Source organism: Bos indicus, chromosome 13, assembly GCF_029378745.1.
Source record: "Bos indicus isolate NIAB-ARS_2022 breed Sahiwal x Tharparkar chromosome 13, NIAB-ARS_B.indTharparkar_mat_pri_1.0, whole genome shotgun sequence".
NCBI classification, from domain to species: Eukaryota; Metazoa; Chordata; class Mammalia; order Artiodactyla; family Bovidae; genus Bos; species Bos indicus.
In genome coordinates this window covers 66,776,651-66,800,295 of record NC_091772.1, presented here as the reverse complement: position 1 = coordinate 66,800,295, position 23,645 = coordinate 66,776,651, and the positions used below count along the sequence as shown (strand labels likewise).

The 23,645-nt window shown below is 51.6% G+C and overlaps 1 protein-coding gene across 1 annotated transcript in view; it reads right to left on the bottom strand.

The window, feature by feature from the left end:
- Window positions 1-11,261: 11,261 nt before the first annotated feature.
- Window positions 11,262-23,645, bottom strand: part of CTNNBL1 (catenin beta like 1) — a 167,006-nt gene continuing 154,622 nt past the window's right edge. Inside the window, exons 14-16 of the mRNA XM_019972395.2 lie at window positions 22,171-22,308; window positions 21,857-21,929; window positions 11,262-11,443 (exon numbers count right to left, since the gene is read on the bottom strand). Coding sequence (XP_019827954.1) covers window positions 11,355-11,443; window positions 21,857-21,929; window positions 22,171-22,308 — 300 coding nt within the window. The 3' untranslated portion in view covers window positions 11,262-11,354. The remainder of the gene's footprint in view (window positions 11,444-21,856; window positions 21,930-22,170; window positions 22,309-23,645) is intronic.

The window sequence follows — 23,645 nt, the reverse complement described above, 5'->3', positions numbered from 1 at the left end:
CCAACTTTGTCTCCCTTTTCACACGTGCTTGGCACACTGGCTTGTGACCACCTCTGGGCACGGTGTTCTCCCCGTTATGACTGTGAAGTGCTCCAGGGGTCTAGGGACTGGTTCAAGCATCCCAAGCCCTCCCTCCACCCTGCAGAACATGGAGGGACCCGTCCAGAGAGGGGACTGATACTTGCTGGATGGAAGGAAGGGTAAGTGAGGGGTTGGGTGGATGGATGGGTGGAGACGGATAAATGCATTAATGGATGGCTTTAGCCTCCAGCCAGGGAGGTGATGGAGCTACCCGACCCCCTAGGGGACCCACCTCTGCTCTCAACCCCCCTTCTCTCTGACCAAGCCCAGCCCACTCTCACTCCATCACACCTTTCGGATATGTCTCCTCTTCTTCATCCTCAAGGTCACCTCCCCTGCCTGAAGCCCCAGCACACTGGCCTAGACAACAGTACCAGCAGGTCCCCTGCCCTCGAAGTCTCCTGACTTAGCCCTTTTCCACCCATCGTGCCCAAAACCGGAAAGTCTTTCAGACTCACGGACGTATACGACCTGCCTGTCTTTGGTTGAGAACCCTTCCAGAGCCCCTCTTGGACTTCCAAAAAGAGTATGAGTGCGTGGCCTTGGCCCTGGAGCATTCCTTTTTTTTTTAAAGTATTTATTCATCAGGCTGCACTGGGTCTTAGTGGCGGTATGTGGGGTCTTCGATCCTCGTTGCCATGTGGGATCTAGTTCCCTGACTGGTGGGCCAAAGGACGGGAGGGGGCCCTGGGCTGGGCACGGCAGAGCAGAAATGGGTGAAATGCAGCCTCCGCCCTCAAGCAGCTCACAGGGCACGTGGGGAAATAGGGGGGTGTGGGAGAGGAATGAGGGGGCCCTCAGGGGTGAGGGCAGAGTGTGTGGTTCTCGATCCCACTGCTTACCAGGCTCTTGCTGATGGGCATTGTATCTGCCTCTGTCTCTCCCGTGAGTCCAGGAGCCCCTGAAGGCAGGACTTGTACTCTTGCTTCCAGAGAGGGAGCTAGTCTGGAGGCTCTGCAGGGGTTTGAGACGTGGAAAGCAGGACAGATCATAGAGAAGGAAGGCTGTGGACAAGGGCCTGGGGTGGGCGAGTATCAGTGCAGGCTGTAGGCAGTGGCTGGCCGCTGTTTATTCCCCCTTTGTTCCTAGAGGATCTCTGCTGAAGGCTTCCCTGGTGGTCCAGTGGTTAAGAGTCCACCTTGCAATGCAGGGGACACGGGTTTGATCCCTGGCCTGGGAAGATCCCTCATGCCTCAGAGCAGCTAATCCTGTGCACCGCAACTACTCAGGCCTGTGTGCGTTAGGGTCCTTGCTCCGCAATGAGAGAAGCCACCGCAATGCAAAGGCCCCACTCACCACAACTTGAGAAAGCCCACACGCACCAACAAACCAGCACAGCCAAAAATAACTAACTAAATAAAATTATTAAAAAAAAATAATGAATCTTGCCTTGGATGTTTGTTGATGATGGATTGATGCCCTCATGGGTTTGCTCCTTCATTCTGAAAGGCAGAAGCAAAGATGACTCAGCTGCCAGCCAGTCCAGTGGGGAAGGTGAGCAAGAATGCCCAATAAGATGCGGATATAGAGAAGAATGATACGACCACTGACCAGCACATTACAGCACTTCCTGCGTATCAGTTTGTTGCCGGTCTAGACAGTGAGTTGTATTGTATAGCACGATCATTTTACAGGGGAGGAAACTGAGGCTCTGGCAGGTGAAGTGACCCATCCAGGGTCACAAAGCTGGGGACAAGCAGGGCTAGATTTGAATTCAGTTAGCCTGTCTCTGCTAAATAGCTAAGTGATACAGTAGGCATTAACCTGGCTTCCCTGGTGGGTCAGTGGTAAAGAATCTGCCTGCCAGTGCAGGAGATGCAGGTTTGATCCCTGGATCAGGAAGATCCCCTGGAGAAGGGAATGGCAGCCCACTCCAGTTCTTACCTGGAGAATCCCATGGACAGAGGAACCTGGTGGGCTACAGTCCATAGGGTCACAAGAGTCGGACATGACTTAGCAACTAAACAGCAAAAGCCTGCCTCTATCGTCCTTGCCCAGTGTGGGTCCACGGGGCCAGCCTGGTGAAATTTGTTTGTACATCTTTACATTTACCCCAGTTATAGAGAGACTTTTGCTTGCAGCTGCTAAAAGCAAGAAGCTGTCCTCAGGCCTTGCTCCCAAGAGGGCCAGAGTAAGGTGGGGGTCAGGGAGAGAAGACAGCCAGCCCAGGTCATGTCCTGCCATGGCTACTTAATGAGCTTAACTGATAACCATGGGCCCAGGCAGGCTGCCAGCTGGGTCTGTGCATTTGGCCAGGCTTCCTGGCCTTACACCCACTGGCTGGGGGAGGGTGGCAGGGGGCCAAGGGAGGGGCCTGAGGAGCTCCACTGTGTGAGCACTGGCAGCCAAGGCCAGCATCAGTGACCTTGGGCAAATTCCTTGAGCTCTCTGAACTTCCTTTCCTTATTTGTAAGACGGAGGTGAGCATGGCCCCTTGGAGGATGCTACAGGGATGCAGCAAGTTGCAGCATCCCAGTCCTACCACATTTGAATAAAGCAGAAAAAGGTTGCAGTGAGAGACTGGAGACCTGGACTCTCCTGACTGTCACTAACTGAGGGGGTGAACCAGATCCTAGCTCTCTCTGGGCCTCAGTGTTCTCATCTGCAAAATGGTACGATCTCTTTCTCACGGATGTCGGGAGGATTCCAGGAGTCAGGCATTTACTCAGTTCCATCATGCTGACACCAGGGTAGTTTTGGAGGGCTGGGCCTGCAGATCCCGTTAGGTCCTAGGACATTCCCCTACTTTCTGGAGCCTCTGTTTTCTCATTTGTGAAACATCTGACCCCAAAGTCTGCTCTCCCCCAGCTCTGTTGTTCCAGGAGTTCAGCAGTGGATTTTTTGTTTGTTTAATATTTATTTATTTGACAGTACCAAGTCTTCCTAAGTGGTTCACTGGTAAAGAATCCACTTGCAATGTAGAAGACTCAGGTTCAATCCCTGGGTTGGAAAGATCCCCTGGAGAAGGGAATGGCAACCCACTCCAGTATTCTTGCCTGGAGAAGCCCATGGACAGAGGAGCCTGGCAGGCTATAGTCCATAGGAGTCGCAAGAGAGTCGGACATGACTTAGTGACTAAACAGCAACCACCATGTCTTGGTTGCGGTATGTGGGATGTGGTTCCCTGACCAGGGATGGAACCCAGGCCCCCTGCATTGGGAGGGCAGAGTCTTAGCTGCTGGACCACCAGGGAAGTCCAGCAGTGTTGGTTACTGCTTCCACTGAAACTCAACTCATCTGCATTAGATGCGGATAGAGTAAAATCCTTGTGTCCAGGGGCGAGGGCTTAAAGGTGGGGACAGGAATTTTGTGCCTATTTCCCAGGTAAAGAGAGTAAGGCCCCTGGATTTTAGTGGCAGGTCACATAACCCTGCCCGCTGCTGCCTCGTGCCTGTTCAAGTCGTGGGGCTGGCCGGGGAAGGACCAGACTCCCCTGGGCCCCAGGAAGGCCTGAGGAGGAGGACCTGGGTCTGGACCCTCCAGGGAGTGAGGCTGTGTCTGCTCGGAGTGGAGGCAGGGCCTGGGGGTTGGAGGGGCAGATTTATTGCAGCCATTCCTCTCCCCCTGCAGCGCCTGCTTCTAATGAAATTTTACGGCAGGTGGAAATGATATGACTCCGCCAGCCCTAAAAGCACTTCTATTTATTCATTAAAGATATTTATATACTGAGCAGCTCTCGGCCGGCCCCACCTGACTCCTGCTGGGCCGGTAAACTTGCTCCCAGTCCTCAGTGCTGGGGGAAGGCTCCACTGGGTGGGGCCCCTCCCTGCAGAGTGACCGGCTGGCTCTGCCTCGGCCACACCCCCAGCCCTTGTCTCTAACCTGCTCCCTCCTCTTGGTCCAAAGCACCAGAATCTCTTCTTGGATCACCTGCCTCCATTCTGGGTTCCGCAGTGTGTCCTCCATCAAACCTTCAAAGGGATCTCTTTGAAACCAGATCACGTCCCTTGCAAGCTCAAAACCCTTCCGTGGCCCTCCAAGAGCACCTGCCCCCTCTCTGGCCTTTTCCCGCACCAGCCTCTGGCTCACACATGGGCCACTGAGACTTCTTCTGGCTGTTTTCTGAAGCATGATGGTGCTCTCTCTCTCTGCCCCAGGACCTTTGCACCTATGTTTTTGCTTAGACCCCTCTTCCCTCAGCTCTTGGGCTGCCCCACTCCTCGGCATCATTCGGAGCTCAGCTCAAAGGCACCTCATCAAAGAGAACTTCTCAGGACACCCGTCCTCAGGATCGCCTGTTATCTAGTCTCCATCACTTTGCACTGAGTTTGCCCCTTGATAATGCTCTGTGATCACTCTGCGTCTTTGTTTACTTGTTTATTGTCTGTCCCACGAGGACGTGAGCTCCTGGGGCAGGGACAATGTCTGTTTTGTTTCCAGCTATGGTGAGTGTCCAGTAAGTGATGAGGGCGGGTGGTGGTGGCTGATGAACACCCAGGTACCGTGAGCTGGTCACAGATGTGGACTTCCCCAGGCTGGCACCTCAGTCCCCAAATGAAGGAGAGCCAAGATCCCAAGAGGGAGAGGGATGTTCTAAGGTCTCACGGAGGCTGGGCTGGGGGTCCCGGTTCCTGTCCCCTGTCTTCTGGGTGTTTCCTGGATGGGCAGGATTCCTGAGGCCCCTGGAGCTGGAGCCTGGCTGCTGGAACCTTCCTGAGCTGTGACCAGACCATGGCATGGTTTCTGTGGACCCGACTCTGGTGGCTCTTCCCCAGCTGCTCCCTATGGCTTCAAGAGCAAAGCCTCTTCCCAGGGGCTGTGGGCCTCCCACAGCCTTCCCACTGCCCTAGGGGTGGTGGCCTCTTACCCAGGTCCTGGGTGCTTTCTGGATGACCCTGTGAGGTCAGATCTTGCTTGAGGAGTCAGAATGGAGGCTTCATCCCCATCCAGTGGAATCTGCTTCCCCATCACTCAGGATCTGTGGAGACTTGAACTGGAACAAGCTGTGACTCTGGACAAATGTGACCCCTGATCTCCCAGGAAGTCACCCTGCATATGGTTCTGTCAGGTTCTGCAGCAGTGAGGAGCTCATTCACCCCCCAGGGCAGCCAATGAGGTAAACGTGAAACCCCCACATGCCCAAGGGCCCCATCCCATGCAGTTCCCTTGGCTTTGAGTGATGTCCTGCCTCTTGGGCATTGAGACTCATGGCCCTCCTAGGCTCCCGTGAAAGTCACTCAAGACACAGTGATGGTGCCAGTCCCATCTCTCCCCATCTGTCCTGCCAGGTTTGGGGGCCCCTCACCTCTGCTGAAGCCCATCACTGCTCTCTTGTGACACCCTGTTTGGCCACCATGGGGGTGTTCAAACTGCCTTTCAAATTGGAGTGCACGGTTCCAGAGCCCAGCATGGGGCCTGGCACAGAGCAGGTGCTCAGCAGACATCTCCCAGGAGATGACTGGAAGGAGGCAACGTGGGATGAGGAGTGCGGAGCTGGGAGGTACTGGGTGAGGGGTGGGCGGGCAGAGGCAGAGATGGTGGGGAAGGCAGGCAAGGAGCCTCACCCAAGGGTGCCTGACGGTGGCTCCTCCTCCCTGCTGTGGTGGGAAAGCCTAACCTTCCAGACATTTCTCGATTTCCCTCTTTATGGGAAGGGCAGCCAGGGAGCCTGGCCCCAGGGCTCCGCATGCAGGTGAGTGTTGCAGCCACCGCTCAGATGGCACGTGAGAGACACAGGGAGAGAACAAAGGCCTGCAGGGCTTCTGAGGGCTTCAGTCTTGGGGCTGTTTCTCTGGCGTTTCTGCTTCCAGTGGTGCGATAAGGCGGGGCCCTGTCTCTGCCACATGGTTGGGGGCCAGTGTGGCTCTGGGGTTGATGAGTGTAGGCTTTGGAACCACTTTGCTTATGTTCCCTCCCAGCTCTGTCTCTTTGTAAGCCACTGATCCTCTCAATCTGCTTTCCGCATCTGTGAAATGGGTTGATGATAAAAAGTACCTACACCGCAGGAATGATGATTCCACGTGCTCATCTGAGTAAAGCACTTAGCTCATACATAGCAAGGGCTCCATGAGCACAGCTCACATGGCACTTAATACATCCATCCTTGTGAAACACTGAATGACTTCACTCATAAGAGAAACGCAAATTAAGACAACAAACTCCGTTCCCTGTTCAGACAGGCAGAGATGAAAATGGCTAACAGGGGCACAGAGACAGTGGGGCTGGGGGTTGGAGTGGCCCTCACGTACACCATTGATGGAAGGAGGGCAACGTGACAATCTGTATCACAGTGAAAAACACACATCCTCTCTGACTTAGCAATTCTGCTTGGGAATTTAAACTCACACATGTGTGAAATGATGTTCTATACAAGGATGTTCACTGCAGCATTGTAATAGCCAAAGATCGAAGACAACCTAAATGTCCATTAACAGGATTAACTAAATTATCGTACAGCTCTGCCATGGAGCTCGGCTATTAAAGGAGTGGGTGGTGGGTGGGATACTCTGTGCATCGGGTGAGTGTAGAGTGAAAAGCGAGGTGCAGAACAGAGAACAGGAGATGCCACCCTTTGTGTTAGCTATATTTTTATTCACTTGCAAACACCTAAGACCGCCTCTGAAGGGCTACTCCAGCTCACTAGCACTGGCTGCTTGTGGGGAGAGGCTGGGGTGGCCCGGAGACGCAGCTGGTAGGGAGATTTATGTTCTGAATCCCCTTCTGTACCTTCTGAAGTTTATGCTAAGGGCATGTATTAGCTAATCAAGGGAAAGGTGACTGGAGGAGAGCTTGCCATTTTCCTGGCACAGATAACGAAGGCCCACTGCTGCGATACCAACCACTTTCCATGTGTACCAGGGAGCAGGACAGATTGAAAAATGTGGCTCCGCTTTTACCTCTACTGTGGAGTAAGAAAATCTAATCAAGAAGTTTTTGCCTTCAGGAAAGCGAGTCTCGTTTCCCTGTTGACACTAAATCGACGCTCTTGGTAATGGCAGGAGATGCCACCTGGGCACTGGTGCTGCTGTGGGGGTGACTGAAGGATGCCTGCCAGCCTCCCTGACAATGCCTTTTCCCCAGATAAAGAAGGAACGCAGACTGCATGCAAATCTCTCTAAATTAGACACAGCCCATCTTGCTGCCGCTGAATTCAGGCAGACCACCACAAACAGAGCAGCAAGCTTCGAAGGAAGAGGAAAATGAAATCTTCATTCCTTTCATGAAGAAATTCTGGCTAACAGTGAATAAAGAAAGTGAAAAAAAAAGTGTTAGTCACGCAGTCATGTCCAACTCTTTGTGATTCCATGGACTGTAGCCCACTAGGCTCCTCTGTCCATGGGATTCTCCAGGCAAGAATACTGGAGTGGTTTGCTATTTCCTACTCTAGGGGATCTTCCCTACCTAGGCAAGGATCAAACCCAGGTCTCATGCTTTGCAGGCAGATTCTTTACCATCTGAATCACTATTTTATTGCCAAGTTTAGATGGGAAACGGAATACTGCTCACTAGGGTGCAATGTCCTGCACGCAGCTATGAACACAAGATGGACATGAAGGGGCGTTGTTTGAAGGGCGGAGCTTGGGAAGCCTGAGTGGTGGAAACAAGAATCAAGTTCAGAACCACAGGGCAAATGCGGCCTTTATTTGAGCCCAAGAAGCCCTCCTGGAGGGCCGAGGCTGCTCGGTGAGGCAGAGTCTCAGCCGTGAGCAGGCTCCAGAGGTAGAACCAGGCCCCAGGAGCCTAAGGGTGAATAAAATCAGTAATGAGGGGCTTTCCCTTGCTCCTAAGTCTTAGCCCCGAGTGACAGGTTGTTAAAAATAGCCAAGTTTAGAGGTTTCTCCTCATCCCATCTCCTTGTTTCCCCAGCTTCTAGAACTCTACACTCTTTCTGATCTTCAGTTCAGTCACTCAGTCGTGTCTGACTCTTTGCGACCCCATGAATTGCAGCACGCCAGGCCTCCTTGTCTATCACCAACTCCCAGAGTTCACTCAGACTCATGTCCATCGAGTCAGTGATGCCATCCAGCCATCTCATCCTCCGTCGTCCGTTTCTCCTCCCGCCCCCAATCCCTCCCAGCATCAGAGTCTTTTCCAATGAGTCAACTCTTCGCATGAGGTGGCCAAAGTACTGGAGCTTCAGCTTTAGCATCATTCCTTCCAAAGAAATCCCAGGGTTGATCTCCCTCAGAATGGACTGGTTGGATCTCCTTGCAGTCCAAGGGACTCTCAAGAGTCTTCTCCAACACCACAATTCAAAAGCATCAATTCTTCGGCGCTCAGCCTTCTTCACAGTCCAACTCTCACACCTATACATTCTGATCTTAAGGGATGATAAATCACATTTCCCCCACCCTCCCCCCCACAAAACTGCTGGAGAAGGGGACATTTTCCTCATTTGAAAGTGAAGGTGTGGGTTCAAACTTGATTTTCTTACATGGACTTGTTGGACAAACGAAATCCCAGGAGGCAGTCCAACATAGGAAGCAGGAGGACTGCAGTGGAGGGAGTGAGTGCCTGGAGCCCTACCCGTCTTCTCTTCTTCTTTTAAAATATTTATTCAGCTGTGCCGGGTGGGGCTTGTTTTCGGCACGTGAGATCTTCAGTCTTTGCAGTGGCATACATGATCTTTAGTTGCAGCATGTAGGATCTAGCTGCCTGACCAGGGATCGAACCTGGGCCCCCAGCATTAGGAGCGTGGAGTCTCAGCCACTGGACCACCAGGGAAGTCCCCACCTTCTCGTCTATGTTGGCTTCTGATGCACTTGTAGCAAGCCTGTGGCTCAGGGTAGAATACAGCAGAAAGCGGCTAGACAGAACCTCTCTGAAAGGATAATCGGGTGACCCCGGTTGCGTCCAGAGGATAGGGAGGAGGCCTGGGGCAGGGGTGGATGGGAGGGGAGACTCCTCACTACGAACGTATTGTTGAAATCTGAACTTCTGTACCATGTACAAGCATTTGCTTGTGCTTGGGCATGCTTAGTTGTATCTGACTCTTTGTGACCCCACAGACTGTAGCCTGCTAGGCTCCTCTGTCCAAGGGATTTTTCAAGCAAGAATACTGGGAGTGGGTTGCCATTTCCTCCTCTAGGGGATCTTCGAGACCCAGGGATCGAACCCGCATCTCCTGTGTCTCCTACATTGCAGGTGTATCCTTTACCACTGAGCCATCAGCAAGTGCCTTGTACAAGCATTACCTGGGTAAAAAGAAAATTTAAAAAGAAAAGCCAAAGGACTAATGATATAAATGAAAACCTTAGTTCAAAAAGTTTAAGATTCTGAACTTATTTATAAAACAGAAACAGACTCACAGATATAAAGAACAGACTTGTGATTGCCGAGGGGGAGGAGGAAGAGGGAAGGATGGACTGGGAGCCAAGAATCAGCAGATGCAAACTATTCCATAAAGGATGGATAAACAAGGCCTGACGGTACAGCACAGGGAACTACATTCAATATCCTGTAATAGACCATAATGGAGGGACCGCCCCGCAGTCCAGTGGTTAAGACCTCCCCTTCCAGTGCAGTGAGTGTGGGTTCAGTTCCTGGTTGGGGAGCTAAGATTCCCCACGCCTTTCAGCCAAAAAACCAAAACACAGAACAAAAGCAATATTGTTACAAATTCAATAAAGACTTTAAAAATGGTCCAATCAAAAAAAGGAGAAAAGAATATGAAAAAAAAAAAATATAATATATATATATACACACACACACACCCTGGTGGCTTGGATGGTAAAGAACCTGCCTGCAGTGTAGGAGACCTGGGTTTGATCCTTGGGTTGGGAAGATCCCCTGGAGAAGGGAATGGCTACCCACTCCAGTATTCTTGCCTGGAGAATCCCATGACGGAGGAGCCTGGCGGGCTACAGTCCATGGGGTCACAAAGAGTAAGACGTGACTGAGCGGCTAACTTCACTTGTATAACTGAATCACTTTGCTGTACACCAGAAACTAACATAACATTGTAAACTTATTTCAGTAAAAATAAATTGTAAAAAGTGTAAGATTCCACAGGTTACATTCTGTGTGAATTCATTAAATCCCTTGGACAGTAGAACCGATTGAAGTGGACTGCTTCAGTCAGTGACCTGTGACGGTCTCTTGATGGAGGCTGCTGGGGGAGAGCAGAGCCTGGGCTGTGGAGTTGGACAGACTTCGCTTTGAATGTGGGCTCTGTGTGTACTGGCCCCGGGGCCTCACACAAGTTATTTACCCTCTGGGACCTCAGTCTCGGCTTCAGTAAACCAGGAATAATGACTTCGCCAGCAGTGCTGCTGCACAGGTTAGAAAGCATGGATGTAGAGGGCATGTCAGCTCTGGCCAGATGGCAGCGGCCACCAGGAGCCCCGTCCCTGGGGCCTCACTGAGCAGCCAGAGCACTCTGACTGAATGGTGGCCACAGGCACTGCACGGGGCGGGCGGCGTCCCTTGCAGTCTACCAGCTGACTCTGGGCTAACACTTGATTCTAGGTCGGCTGTCCTACTCCTCATAGTGAGGACTCTATGCTCTGGGACAGACTGAAACCATGCCAAAGGGCTGCTGACTTCCATAAAGGAGGAGACCAACTTTCTCATAGTCTCTGGGAAAGGGGTGAGACTGCAGTTCTGAAGCCACAGACTTGGGAGGGAAGGACGAAAGAAATCCCCACGTGGGGATTATTACCCCCACTTCGCAGATGAAGGAAATGAAATTCAAGGGGGTAAAGTTATTTATCCAGACAGTCCCATCTGGTGAACAATGAAGCTGGGCTCTAAAGCAGTGGCTCTTGGAACTACCTGGGGGCTTAGAACAGCGCCAGCGCCACAGATTCTGACTTCGTCCTTCTGGGGTGGGGCCAACATGGATACATACTTCTAGGTCCCCTCCCCAACCAGAGCAACTCTGATGTGTGGTTGAGTTCAGACCGCTGCTCGGAGGATGGCACGCTCTGTGGCCAGCCTTGCAGCGCCACGGAAGCCCTTCCGCATGAGCCACGTGCCCCGTTACAGGCTCAGCCCCAGAGAGACCCCCAGTCCACGCCTGCACCTTCCCAGCTGCAGACGGGCAGCCTCCCCACGACCCGCAGGGCAGCAGAGTGGCCACCTCATCACTGATGATCACCTCATCGTCTGCTCTCAGAGCCTCTGGTTTCTCACTGGAAGGGTGAGGCCCACCATCCAGCTTCCTTGGCCGTGTCCTGTGAGCGCTGCGGGGAGAGGTGTCGGCTAAAGGTCAGACGGTACAAAGAACACCAGCCCGGGGATACCAAAACTAGCTTTAATTTGTCCAAAAGTCACATTGAGCTCCACAAAGAGTTTCCGGAGGAGCCCCAGGGTGGCCCCGCTGCTGAGCCGGCCTAGAAGTTCTCCAGCAAGGCCAGGATGCGCTTCTGCTCACTCTCCCGGAACTCCGGGCTCCGGCCGTCCCCGATGTTCTCCGCGTACTCTGGGGAGACAAAGGCAGGGTCAGGGGGAGTCTGGGGAGCGGGGGCCATCGTGGCTGGGTCATGTCGCACCTCTCCCTGAACCCTGGCGCCTGGGGGTGTGTGCCTCCAGGGGCACCCACAGCGGTGGCTGTGCCCAGACTCCTTGGGTCCTGACCGCGAGGTCCATGGTAGACCAACTCCCTGGCCCCTGCTCGCGTTCCTCTCCAGGCCGAGCCTTCCTCCACTTAACACACACAGTGTTAACTATGGGCAGGCACTGCCCCAGAGCCGGTGGTTCTGAGTATGACCCCAACCACCAGCAGCAACGTCATGTAGGAACTTGTTAGAAATGCTGATGTCGGGAGCTCCCCAGTGGTCCAGTGGTGAGGACTCGGCACTTTCAGTGCTGAAGCAGGTGTGCAGGGGAGTATCTGGGAGAGAGCGGCAGGGGGCAAGCAGAGCTGGGGCTTCAGTGGGGAGCAGACCTAGTCCCACTGAAAGGGGAGCAGGCGGGGCGGGCATGGGGCAGGCGGGCCCGTCAGCACTTCCCCAGAGATGAGAAGTTACGAGAGAGCTGTAAGCAGAGGAATGACATGATCTGTCTGTTCACCAGCGCTCACTCTAGCTGCCGCAAGGAAGACACAGTGAAGGGGCCAAGGGCAGAAAGAAGGGGATGTGATTTGATGGTGGTCTGGCCCAAGGTCACGGTGGAGGAGAGATGTCTTCAGATTTCAGATGTATCCTGACAGTGCCTCTATCAGGATGGGGTGGGAGAGGAAGAGACGTGGATACTGAAGTCACCAAGAAATACAGCAGGAGAGGTGGAGATGGTGGAGAGGGTGACAGTGAGCTCGAACTCCTCCAAGGGATGAGGGCTTGTCCACGCCACAAGGACGGGGGCTGGGGTACAGTCCACTGCTGCTGAGATTCAAACCAATGGGTGTTTTCTGGGAAAAAGGGAGGAGGAATAGTCTAGAGGTGCCCAGGAGAAGCCTGGAAGACCCGTCTCCCATCTTCACCAGCAGACGGCCTGTGAGAGAAAGCAGGTACCACCTGAGTGGGCCCATCCCAGGGAGACACAGTTTCAGTCAGACCAGGAAGATACGTCTAGAGAGAATGGGAATGCAGGACACGATGCTGATGACAGGACATCATCAGAGCTGTAAGGTGGGAAAACGTATCCAGTTTACCTGTTACCCCAGCACAACACGTAACACTCCTTCATTTTATTCTTGAAAGTGTCCAGGCCCCCAGGTTATGTGGGCAGCTGGTTTTAGGAGGTGGGAGGGAGTGGGATATGGCACAGACATGATGTGCGGAGCTCTGGGACGAGAGGGCAGGGCTGGGTGGTGAGTGGCGCCCTGGGCTTCCTGGGGTGACTCCCACGAGCAGGGGCACGGAGCCCGGTGGACGGCAGTCCTGCTCCTCTGAGCGCTGACCGTGCCCTGCCCCTGCCCTCGGGAGATGCTGCGACATCATCAGGTTTGAATCCTGACCCTGACTCACAGTCCCAGGGGGCCTTGCATGGTCTCCCCTCTGAAAATGCATGTAAAGAGCTTAGTGATAACACATGTTTCAGAAACACCGGCTCCCTTCTCCAGCCTGCTTTGCTCAGGCCAGTAACGTCTCTCACTGCTATCCCACACAAGTCCCACCAAGTCACCTCTGACTCCCGCTCCCCTCCTCGGGCCTCTGTCTCCCATCACAGGCCTGACTTCTGGATGATCCTCTACTTGTCCCTCCATCCAGACTGGCAGCTTTATGAAGGCAGGGGCTTTTGCCTCACTTTCAGCTAAATTCCCAGCAGAGCCGGGCTGACAGCCAACTCCTGGCTGTTTAGTGAATAAACTCCCAGAGCAGTGAATCAGGACGAGTACCTGCGTGTCTGCCCCCAGCCCCCTGTCTGGGGTGGCCAGAGGTGGAACAGTAGAAAACTCTCCTGCAAAAGGCATCTGCATAATAAAACATCTGCAGATCCAAATCTGACAAAGACTTGGGGAAAGGAGGAAAGCCTGCAAACCTCCCCCACCTCCCTTCCCCCAACCTCCTTCCCCCACCGTGCTGGGGCAATCCTCTTGCTCCTGCCACTTTTGCATGTCTCCGTCCTCTTTATGACTCTGGACATGTGCCGGAAGAGGCGATACGGGATTCAGACATGTGCCAGCTGTGTGTCCCTCCTCTCCCGAAATCATCCTCTCCTGTGAGGACCATCCATCACCTCCAACAGCAAATGGCTGTGATTCCTTCCATGAAGGCTCCTTAAAGGGAGGGCTGGGGTGATGGGAGAACAGGAAGTGGGTGGTGGGAGAAGGCTCTGGGCTGGTATCTTTTTACTCTCATGTGAATGATCTAGTCGCTGCCCCAGGAGAGAGAGAAATGACCATTATAGCATTTAATACCCTCAAAGGCCTGGCCTGAAAGCAAGAATCTTAATGGACTGAACTAACACTTTGTTCTCCTAATGGATTCTCAGACCCAGGAGAGAAGGAAGTGAGACACAGTCTGATCCTTTGGGGCAATGCTTTTCCAAGAAAAGCCAGCTTCCCTGGAGGGACCTTATTGCTTTCCAGGGATGCGGAGAGTACAGCACCAATGTCTGTATCAGTCCCCTTGCTGAATCGCCGCTACCAAGGCTGTAAAAAAAACGCCTGCCACCACGGTACACAGAACACCCGTCAACGGACAAGTCTCCTTGGATGCTCCACATGCGGAGAAGGAGGAAACAGTCAGATTACCTGCTCTCTGGAGACGGGCTGTGAAGAAGGGAGTAAAATGAGGAAGAGGGGCTGTCCTGCACAGAGTGGAATGGGACCTCACACGTGGGCAACACTGTTGATGTGCCAGGCATTTATATATGTTGTCTCACTGAATCTTTGCAGCAATCCTACAAGGCAAAGAGCACCTTCTCTGTTTACAGATGGGGAAACTGAGGCTTATTTGAGAGCTGAAGCAACCTGCCCAGGTGCAGCATGGCAGAGGGGCTGAGATTCAAACCAAGAACATGTGCGAGAAGTCAAGAGGGCACCTCCAAAGGCACTGGGGGGCGGGGGAGCTGGTCCCGAAAGTGGCATCCTTTTCTCTAGGCAGTACCCTACCCCGCCTGTTCCCCATCCTTTGTGGAAAAAAGTCTCCAAGGCAGTCCAGCTCTGGCAGGGCATCTGGTGTCAATATCCTCATAACAGGTAAGGCTCTGGAGGGGATGTCCCGGGGTCAAGGGGCCTCAGCAATCAGAAGAGACGTGGAGTACTGGCTGGGGCCATGCTCCCTCGTGCCCGGTCACTAAATGTCAGGGCTGACAGGGCTCTCAGAAATGTACAGCAACCCAGAGGGACAGGTGAGCGGCCAGGGGCCCACAGCGAGCCGGCCCTAGAAGCAGACCTGACAAGCCCTGAGTGCTCTCCCACTGGCCCTGGCAGCTGGTACCAGCTGTGCATCTCACATCTCACCCTCCACCCCTGACCCTGACTTGTTCTTTGTTTCCAGAGTGGAATCCTATTTGGAGCAAACCGTGGTGGTGCCAGCTACCTCCGGTTATTATGGCTGCTGCAGCAGTTTATAAATATTGAACAGATCCCTCCCAGAGGTCTTGGGAAAGAGTTCTCTTTGCTGTGTGTGTGTAAGAAAGGGAGAGACTGGAGGGGAAAAAAGAGATGCTAGATGAAGGGACAACTTCGGGGTTAGGGAGAGGGAGGGGGAGAGAGTGAGTCGGTCTAGAGAGTGAGAAAGACGGGGCAGATACATCCACTCCCTTCTCTCCTTCCCCAGCATTTTCAAATGCTCTTATAATAAAGGCTTTGATTGAGCTTAGAAACAGGCAGCAGCGTTGAACGCATACATATTAAAGCAAACTTTAGACAGCAGGTTTACTGTTCAGACATGGAATCTGAGCTATTCTGTTTATGTTAAGAGGGAGAGGGAGGGGTACCCCGACTGGAAGACGGGGAAGAACTGTTGTCCAGGACACAGACTGGGACCGGCGCTCACAAGCCCGGTTCAGATCCCTGGACCTTCAGCCTTAAATGCTCACCTCTGAAAAAGTGCAGGAGGAAGGGTGAGTGGGGAGAAGAGGAATGTCAGCATTTTTACACTGATAACCCTTGAAGACATAGAAATAATAATGAAATAGAAACTAGGAGAGTAAGGCCCTTGAGGTCTAACAGAGATTCCTCAGCGACAAGGATAGATGCGGAAGGACTAACGTGGCTTCTCTGGAGGAGAATGTTGTGCTGGGGCTGCAAGTGGGGGTGTAAGTTTCATCAGGGACATCATGACAGTGCAACTTACTTAAGGAGAAACAGAAGGAAGCTTATTCTTTGCTTATGATGCTAACAGCGTCACATCCCCATGGACTGTTTTCCCACAGACATTTCAGCTGTCTGGAAAAGCACCACCACCCCGCCCGCCCCACCAGGCCTTGAAGAGTGAGGTCTGGGTTGGGCTTTCCTGACTGCCTCTGAGTCCAGGCTGTTGCCAGCACCGGTGAAAGGATGAGGGCAGGGAAGGGAAGGAAGGAATCTGCATTTACTGAGCAAGTGTTCTGTCCCAGGTCCCCAGCTGCATCTCTATCTCAGCCATCCTTGGGGGCAATCTTCACTTTCCGTGTGCTTTTTACAGAGGAGGAAACCCAGGCTCACACATGTTATCTACTAACTTACCCCAAGTTACAGAGAGCCAGAATCCTGCTGGATTGTGCATCTCAGTTCTACCTCTTCCCACGTAAGCTGGGACTCAAGCCACACCAGTAAAGGTAGCTAATGTCATCAGACACTTATCATGTGCCAACATGGAAGCCCTTTACTGCAGAACCTCATCTAATTCTCACAGCAAACTTTGGAGGCGGGTTATCCATCTCCATCTTATAGATGCAGGAACTGCTTGGGGGGAGGGCACGTAGCTGCCCGAGGTTAAAGAGGCCCCTCTTCAGGATCCTTTCCCACCTCCCTAAATCCTAGAGGCTCCAGCAGCAAAGGCCTGGTGGAAGTCACACACACACGAACATGTCATCAAAGAGAAATCCCAGCAGCTTCTGTAGCTTGCAAATCACAGAGGCCAAGCTCAGGTTACCAAGTGCTCCAAATTAATACGGGAACACATGTTTAGGAGCTCCTGAGAAAGGACTTCAAGCCATAAGGAACACAAGCAAATCAAAGGGCCAGGAGCCAATCTCTGAAAGCGTTCTGAAGTCTTTGGCTCAGACTTTTCACCACCACTGAGAGTTTTTTGAGTCAGTAATCCTCTAAGCTTTCCTCTGCCAAACAGCCTACCACCACATGGTCTTAACTTTCACCAGTGACTGAAACATTCAAGAGATTCACTGGAGGCTTCCACAGTAAGCCCTGGCACAAGTATTTATACTCAAAGTATTTCCAGGTCACAGGTCCTACTCCACATCCAACGAGGGGACCACTCAGTGTACCCCTGTGTCTACTTATGGAGGTGTCAGGTTTCGAGAAGCCACGTTCTTATTTAGTCATCAGCTTCATGGGGACAGAACATGCAAGGGTGGCTGCCAGAGGCTAGGGGAGGGGGGAATGGGGAGTGAAGGGTTTAATGGGTACAGCCTTTCAATTCTGCTGAAATGAAAGTAAGTTCTGTGGACAGGTGATGGTGATGGCTGCAATGGTTAAGATGGTAACTCCTGTGCATGTTTTACAATTAAAAAACAAAAACAAGCACCTCTTCTTGCAGCCTCTCTGGGTCTTCAGGCTCTCTCTCCATCTCCTGCAGAATTAACTGTGCTTTCTTGTTTCCCACTCCATCTCTTAGCACTGACTTCAGTCTGCTTTGTGTAGCGATTATTTATTCCTCATGTGATGGGACTGAATCCCCCTGGGGACAGGGTCTCCGTGGTGTGTCTAGGGAGCCCACCGAGTGCCCTGTGATGCCGCTGGGTGCTCTGAAAAGATTGCCACCCTGAATTTTCTTTCTTGAAATGCTTGAGGAGTGTATCAGCCAACTGGTTAGAGCTTTCCTTTCTGCCAGATGGAAAGACCGACTTAGTCTGGATCCAGTTTTCCTGCATTAAGAGCGACTCGGGTAATGCCGCTTAACCTCCGCAGGTCCTGGCTTCCTTGTGGGCACAATGGAGAGTGTAATCCTGCTTTTAGGGCTTTTGTGAGAACCGGAGAACAAACATTAGAAGCCTGGCACAGAGGATGTGCTTGGGAGTGACCACTCTACCTACTGTGACCCTGATTTCAGGAACACCATAAAGAAGCCTGAAGTGCATCCCCAGTAAACATTAGCCGAGCCCCTTCTCTGTGGCATGCGTGGCCTAGGCACCAGAAGATAAAAGGCAGGACCACTGTCACTGCCCGTGTGGAGCACGTGGTCCTTCTCTAGTACGGAGACCGCTGCCCCCCAGGTGGGTGCCACAGGCATCAGGCCAGAGCGGCTACCCGCTCAGGGAAGGCTGGACTTCAGGAGCACTGAGTATGCAGCCTGCAGACCGAGGCACTTTAATGAGCCATCAATTATTTCTAGCTCTCGTGGCACCCCCAGTACAAAAGGAGGGAGGGAAACTGTGAGAAAGGGGACAGAAATAAAATGGGAAGAGTCCCCTGCTGGGCCTGCCTCATCAGCGTTTTCCTGAGACCCCAAGGGATCCATCAGCTGTCATCCTGCCAGCAAAACTTGGGAAATATGTAGGCCATAAAATCAAAGAAAAAAGCTTGCATCTAATTAGTATGATAAAAAAAAAAAGGGAAGCAACCCAAACCAAAAAACAAAATTAAAATCAAAGAGGACAGACTGATGAGCTGGTTTTCTTTATGAGGCTTTGTTTTTTTGTGCATTTTGATGGAATGAAGGCTGGGGGAGGGAGTGAAGGCTTTTAAGAGGTGGGCCTAAAAGCAGAAGCCCAGTCATCGCCCCCGACCTAGTCCCGTGGTAGCCTCACCCCTTTTCAACCTCAGCACTGTCTGGAGAGTGCTTGCTGGACCGCATTCACAGGCTGAGGTGGACCGTGGTACAGCTCTGCCACCCAACACAGCAGACAGACGGGCTCCTGGGGCCAGTGTGAGCCCTTTATTATAACCTTAGCCTTCCATCTGGAGAGAACGCTTTTTTGTTTGTTTGTTTTTTGTGGTCAGCATCCTCTGAGGACATCTTTGACCTGGGCAGTGGCATCTGATTCCCTGGCTTTAAATATCACCTCCCTTGTAAAGACTTACAGTCGTCCAAACTAGCACTTTTCCTGCCCGAATGAGAATGTCTGCTCTCTGCTGGCCAACAAAGGGGTGCAGGCACTGCCTGTCCCCCCAAACTCACCGTGTACCCAACAGAACTTGAGAGCCTTGTCCAGAAACACTCCCAACCCCACCTGATGCTCCAGCCTCCCGCATCCCTGCGTGGCCTCCCCTGATGGGGGAGACCCTGTATGAAGGCCACTGACGTCCTGTTCCAACTCAGGCCTCTGCTCCCACTGCCTGGGATATGCTTCCCCCCCCCCCCCCCCCCCCCCCCCGACACCCTTCCCAGTCCTGAGAGCATCCTCTCTCTTCCCTGGGATTCCTGGGTGTGGCCTGTGCCTCCATTACTGCCTCCTTATCACTCCTTTAACACTCTGTTCACAACTTCAACACAGCACTTATCACGTTATAATTAGTTTCAAGTCTTTCTCCCACTAGACCATGAACCCTTAGGACAGGGATCTTGCTGATTCTTCCCTGTCTCTCTAGTCCTGGATACAGAGCCTGGCACCCAGCAATACTGGCTGAGTAGTTGCTGAAGCATGTATTTTGTTTGGCTCAGTGGTAAAGAATCTGCCTACCAAACAGGAGACGTGGGTTCGATCCCTGGGTGGGGAAGACCCCCTGGAGAAGGAAATGGCAACCCACGCCAGCATTCTTGCCCGGATAATCTCACGGACAGAGAAGCCTGGCGGGCTAAGGTTCATGGGGTTGCAGAGAGTCAGACAGGACTTAGCGACTAAACCATGTCCCCCCAAAAGACTAAAAACTCTATGAGGGCAGGAGCTGTGTGACACCTCAGTAGTACAGTATTAGCACTGTGCTGAGCCCTGAGGAGTCTCAGTAAATATCTGCCAATTTAAATGCACACAAGGGTAGGGCTGAATTCAACAACGTTTAAAATATTCCCTGGGTGTCCACTATGCGCCTGGCATTGCTCTAGGTGCTGAGGAGACACGGGGATCAAGCCAATGGCCCTGCATCACGGAGCTTACATTTTAATGCATGAGACACACAGAACAAGTAAACAGAGACATAAATAAAAATAATTACAGACTGTGATAAGGGCTAGGAAAGAAAGAAACACGCTGCTATGATGGGAAATAACAGACGGAGAGAAGTGGATTGATTCCGGATTGAGGCTGGAGGCAGGAATGGCAGATTTACTAAGGGACTGGCTGTGAAGGGGGCTGGAGAGAGAGCTGAAGGGCCGGACCTGGGTCTGGAAGGAGGGACCTGAGAGCCTGGACAGTGGGGGAAAGAAAGCGACTGGGGAGAGGAACAAGAGTGGTGGAATGAACGCAGCATCTGTGTAGGCTGTTCACCTGCTCACCCGGCCAGACAATCAACAAATGTGTACTCAGCACCCAGTACGCGCCCAGCACTTTAACAGGCACTCGGGGAATAAATCGGGCTCTAAGGGGCACTGAGGCTGGCTCGCAACAACTGAAAATCCTGAATAACCTCGGGTACACACGTTAGGATGTCAGGAAGAAAAGCATCCCCCTACTAGCTGTTAAAAACACTCTTCCTTTCTCAAAAGATCACTATTTTGATCATGGGGATGGAGGTGCAGGGAGAAGCTTAAATGTAAGACAGCAGAGCTGAGAGTCACAAAAAGTTCTAATTGAACGTGTGGGCATTGAAAATGAATGTCCTTTAGAGGCTGGGCTTTCTCATCGCCACAGCCGCACCTGAGGGAGGAGGCGGCGTGACACCTGAAGCAGTAACTCACGCGACTGTGACACTGACGGGGAGAAGGGAGCACCCAGGATGCCACTACGGGAGACGCTAGGTGAGGCTCATGAACGGGTTCCCCCTTTCCTTTTTCTCAGGGGGAACACAATAAATTCCAGTGCCTCATAGGCTCCATCTGCAAAATGGGCACAAGATTTACCATCCCCACGCGCCGGGAAGTGCAGTGATGATCATGTGGCTTCCAGTCCTAGGTTTTCACCCACACGGTTTCTTTGTTTTGGAATGTCTAAGACCCAGCTCAATGTTCCTACTCCCACACAGCTTCCCATGGGATATTAGTCCTGCCTCACTTGTAACACTGCTGACGATAGTTATCATCACATTTCATAATACTCACAATAGCATTTACCAAGCAAATAGCAAATACTCGGCTAGCATTTACCAAGAACTTATGAACTGGAGATACTTTCCATACATCATCTCATTTAATCCTTTTACCTATGCTAGGAGGTCTCTGAGCAATTGGATATCTTGCCTGATGTAGCACCGCAAACAGAAGGAACAGGATTCACTTCCAGGAGCCAGATCCCAGAACCCAGGGCTCTTAACGTCTCCTCACTCTATTATATATATCATTTATCTTCACATTTCATCTCCCACCTGTAATGGGAGTTATAAGCCACTTATCCGCACACCCTTCAAGTAAATCTAGCCTAATTCCTCAGCTAAGAAGTGGGCAGAACGAGGGTCAGAGAGAGACACGATGTGGCTGCGGTCCCGTCCACCATGACTCTAAACTCTGGTGTTATCAGTAAAGTCCAGCACAGGCTCCCGCTGCCACGTGGGCTGGTCTGTGCTGAGTGGTCCAAGGGCGGGCGCTGCACCACAAAGCTGACTGAGAGCATGCTCACCGACCAGGGGCCTCCCGGGAGCCGCTCCAGCTGAGTCAGGTCCAGCCAAAGAGGCAACAGTGTTTGAGGGGCCCGCTGGGCAAGGTGAAGGAAATTCACCCGAGCATTTCCTGTGTGCTGGCCACTAGGCTGGATGCTGTCATGTAGCATCTCATGAACTTTTCCAAATTTCTTCTAGATCTCGCTCACACAGCTGGGGGAAGGCAGAGCTAGCACTGGAAAGCACGCATGCTTTTTCTCCTGCCTCAAACTCACTTCTTTCTGCCTTAATTCCAGGTAGTTCTTATTAGTTTTTTTTTTTTTCCCCTAAGAAAGCAATTTCCTTTCACTACATGCAGTTTGGACCTGGGTTTTTGTGTGTTTGTGTGTGTGTGTGTCTTAATTTCCAATCCCTAGTGCTTCTTGTTTGTGTTTTTAAAATTCTGGAAGTGGAGAATCAGAGGCAGAGATTAACTAGGTTAGTCTTTGGTATTCTGACAGGATGATCTGGACACAGACCGAACTGGACAACACACTTAAGCCTGCAGTGCAGAGAATGCTATGCACCAAATTCCAGGCATATAGACACAGATGGAAAGAAAGCATCATCTAATTAATTCCCTGGAGCCCCAGACACAAGCAACATCCAACTCACCCTTGATGATGTGCCTGACGATTTTGATGGAGCTTCCACGCATATTCAGGATCTGGTGAACCCTCTGGCGAATCTAATAAGGAAAAGAAAGAGTGGACAGAGAAAGAAAGAGCATCATTTGTCCTGGTAGACATCAGAATACATCATATTGCAAGTATTCACTTCACCCCCCATCCCTGAGAAAGAGGCCCCACGTAGAGTGAAGGAATTCAAGGAGTGTGTGATCCACTTCCTTCTTTGAGAGACTCTTCCCTAAGCCGGTGGCAGGCAAGGAGGCAGGGATGGATGGGCCCACCCAGGGCAGCCCCTCCTACCTGGGGCACGTTGGCATTGCAGATCTCTGCCATGATGTAGCAGATGTGCTGGAGGACAAAGAGCCCAGCATCCAAGCGCCGGAGGTAGAACTCATCCTCGATGTCATTGTCTATGATCTCTCCACGCCGGACCATGTCCTAGAAAGAAATGAACATTGGGGAACAAAAGTCAGACGGTGAGTGGAGGAGGAAAGAATAGGTTTCTAGTCCTCTCACGATTCACAAAAGAATAGTAACGACAACTACAACAACAAAAGAAAACCACTCTGCCTTCATTTGCCTCCTGCTCGTCTCCTTATTCTAAAGCATCTTACGTTCTCATTGTTAACCGACTAGAGGCTCACGGAGTCAAGACTAAAGTCCATTATTTTGTCTATACAATGACTCAAGGCCAAAATGATCTCATCCACACATTCAACCTGAAAAAAATAAGCTGATGGGGACATAAATCTATATATCTGCTTCTACTCATTCTTTACTCTTTGGTTCCCGCCTCCATCAGTAACCTCTCTACAAGATATACTTAACTCTCTTTTTCTTCCAAATTAAATTAACCTAGGGAGGAGAGGTCCACTTTCTCTATATCTGTTTTGGTGCCCTTCTGATGGTGCAGGTACCCATTCTACGTGTCCCTTTTGGCTTATATTTCGTTAGATACAAAACACCAACCTTTCCGTTTCATTCCACGAGTTCAATACTTCCTCAAGGTCAAAGAGCTAATCTCTTTCCTCTTTAGGGAGTCTCTTTCCTAAAGTTCTGTAACCCAGACGTATCAGACTTGCTCTCCCCATATATATTCTTATATAGTTGATTGTTTAAAAAACAAACCTGGCTTATCCAGATACAATTGATGTACCGTAGTATTCAACCATTTAAAGCAACAGTTCTGCGTGTAGTCAGTTATGCAACCACCACCACAGTCACTGCGGCGTATTTTCATTCCACTCCACCCCAAAGCCCCCCATCCAGAGGATTACCACCTCTGCCAAGACAGCTCTTCTTCCCATCTCAGGGCATTTATGCCTTGCTTCCTAAGGGTTCTGGGATATCTCTCATGCCAACACTGTAAAGCAACCTCTCCTACAGAGCCTTCCTTGATCATTTAAGGATAACAAAATTCCTTTCCAAAATTCTGGACAGCACCCTTGCAGGCCACTCCACGGCACGCTGTCTTCTGGCCCACCATATCCACACTGATTTCAGTTACCATCAGCTCCCTGTTTCTATAACTCCCTCTGTTTCATGAGGGTGGGCTGTGAGCTCTGTGAAAGTGGGGACTGAATTCTGTCTTTACATCCCCGGCTCAGTAAACATCCACGCGGTGAATGAGAGGAAAGAGACATAACTGCTTCAGGCTGTCAAGAGTCGGAACTGGGTGAGGGACTCGTTCTGCACGACTAGCAGATTGGTCTAAGAAGACAGGTGTGAATACATGCTTCTGATGACAACAATCCATTTCTTAATTCTGTCAGTGG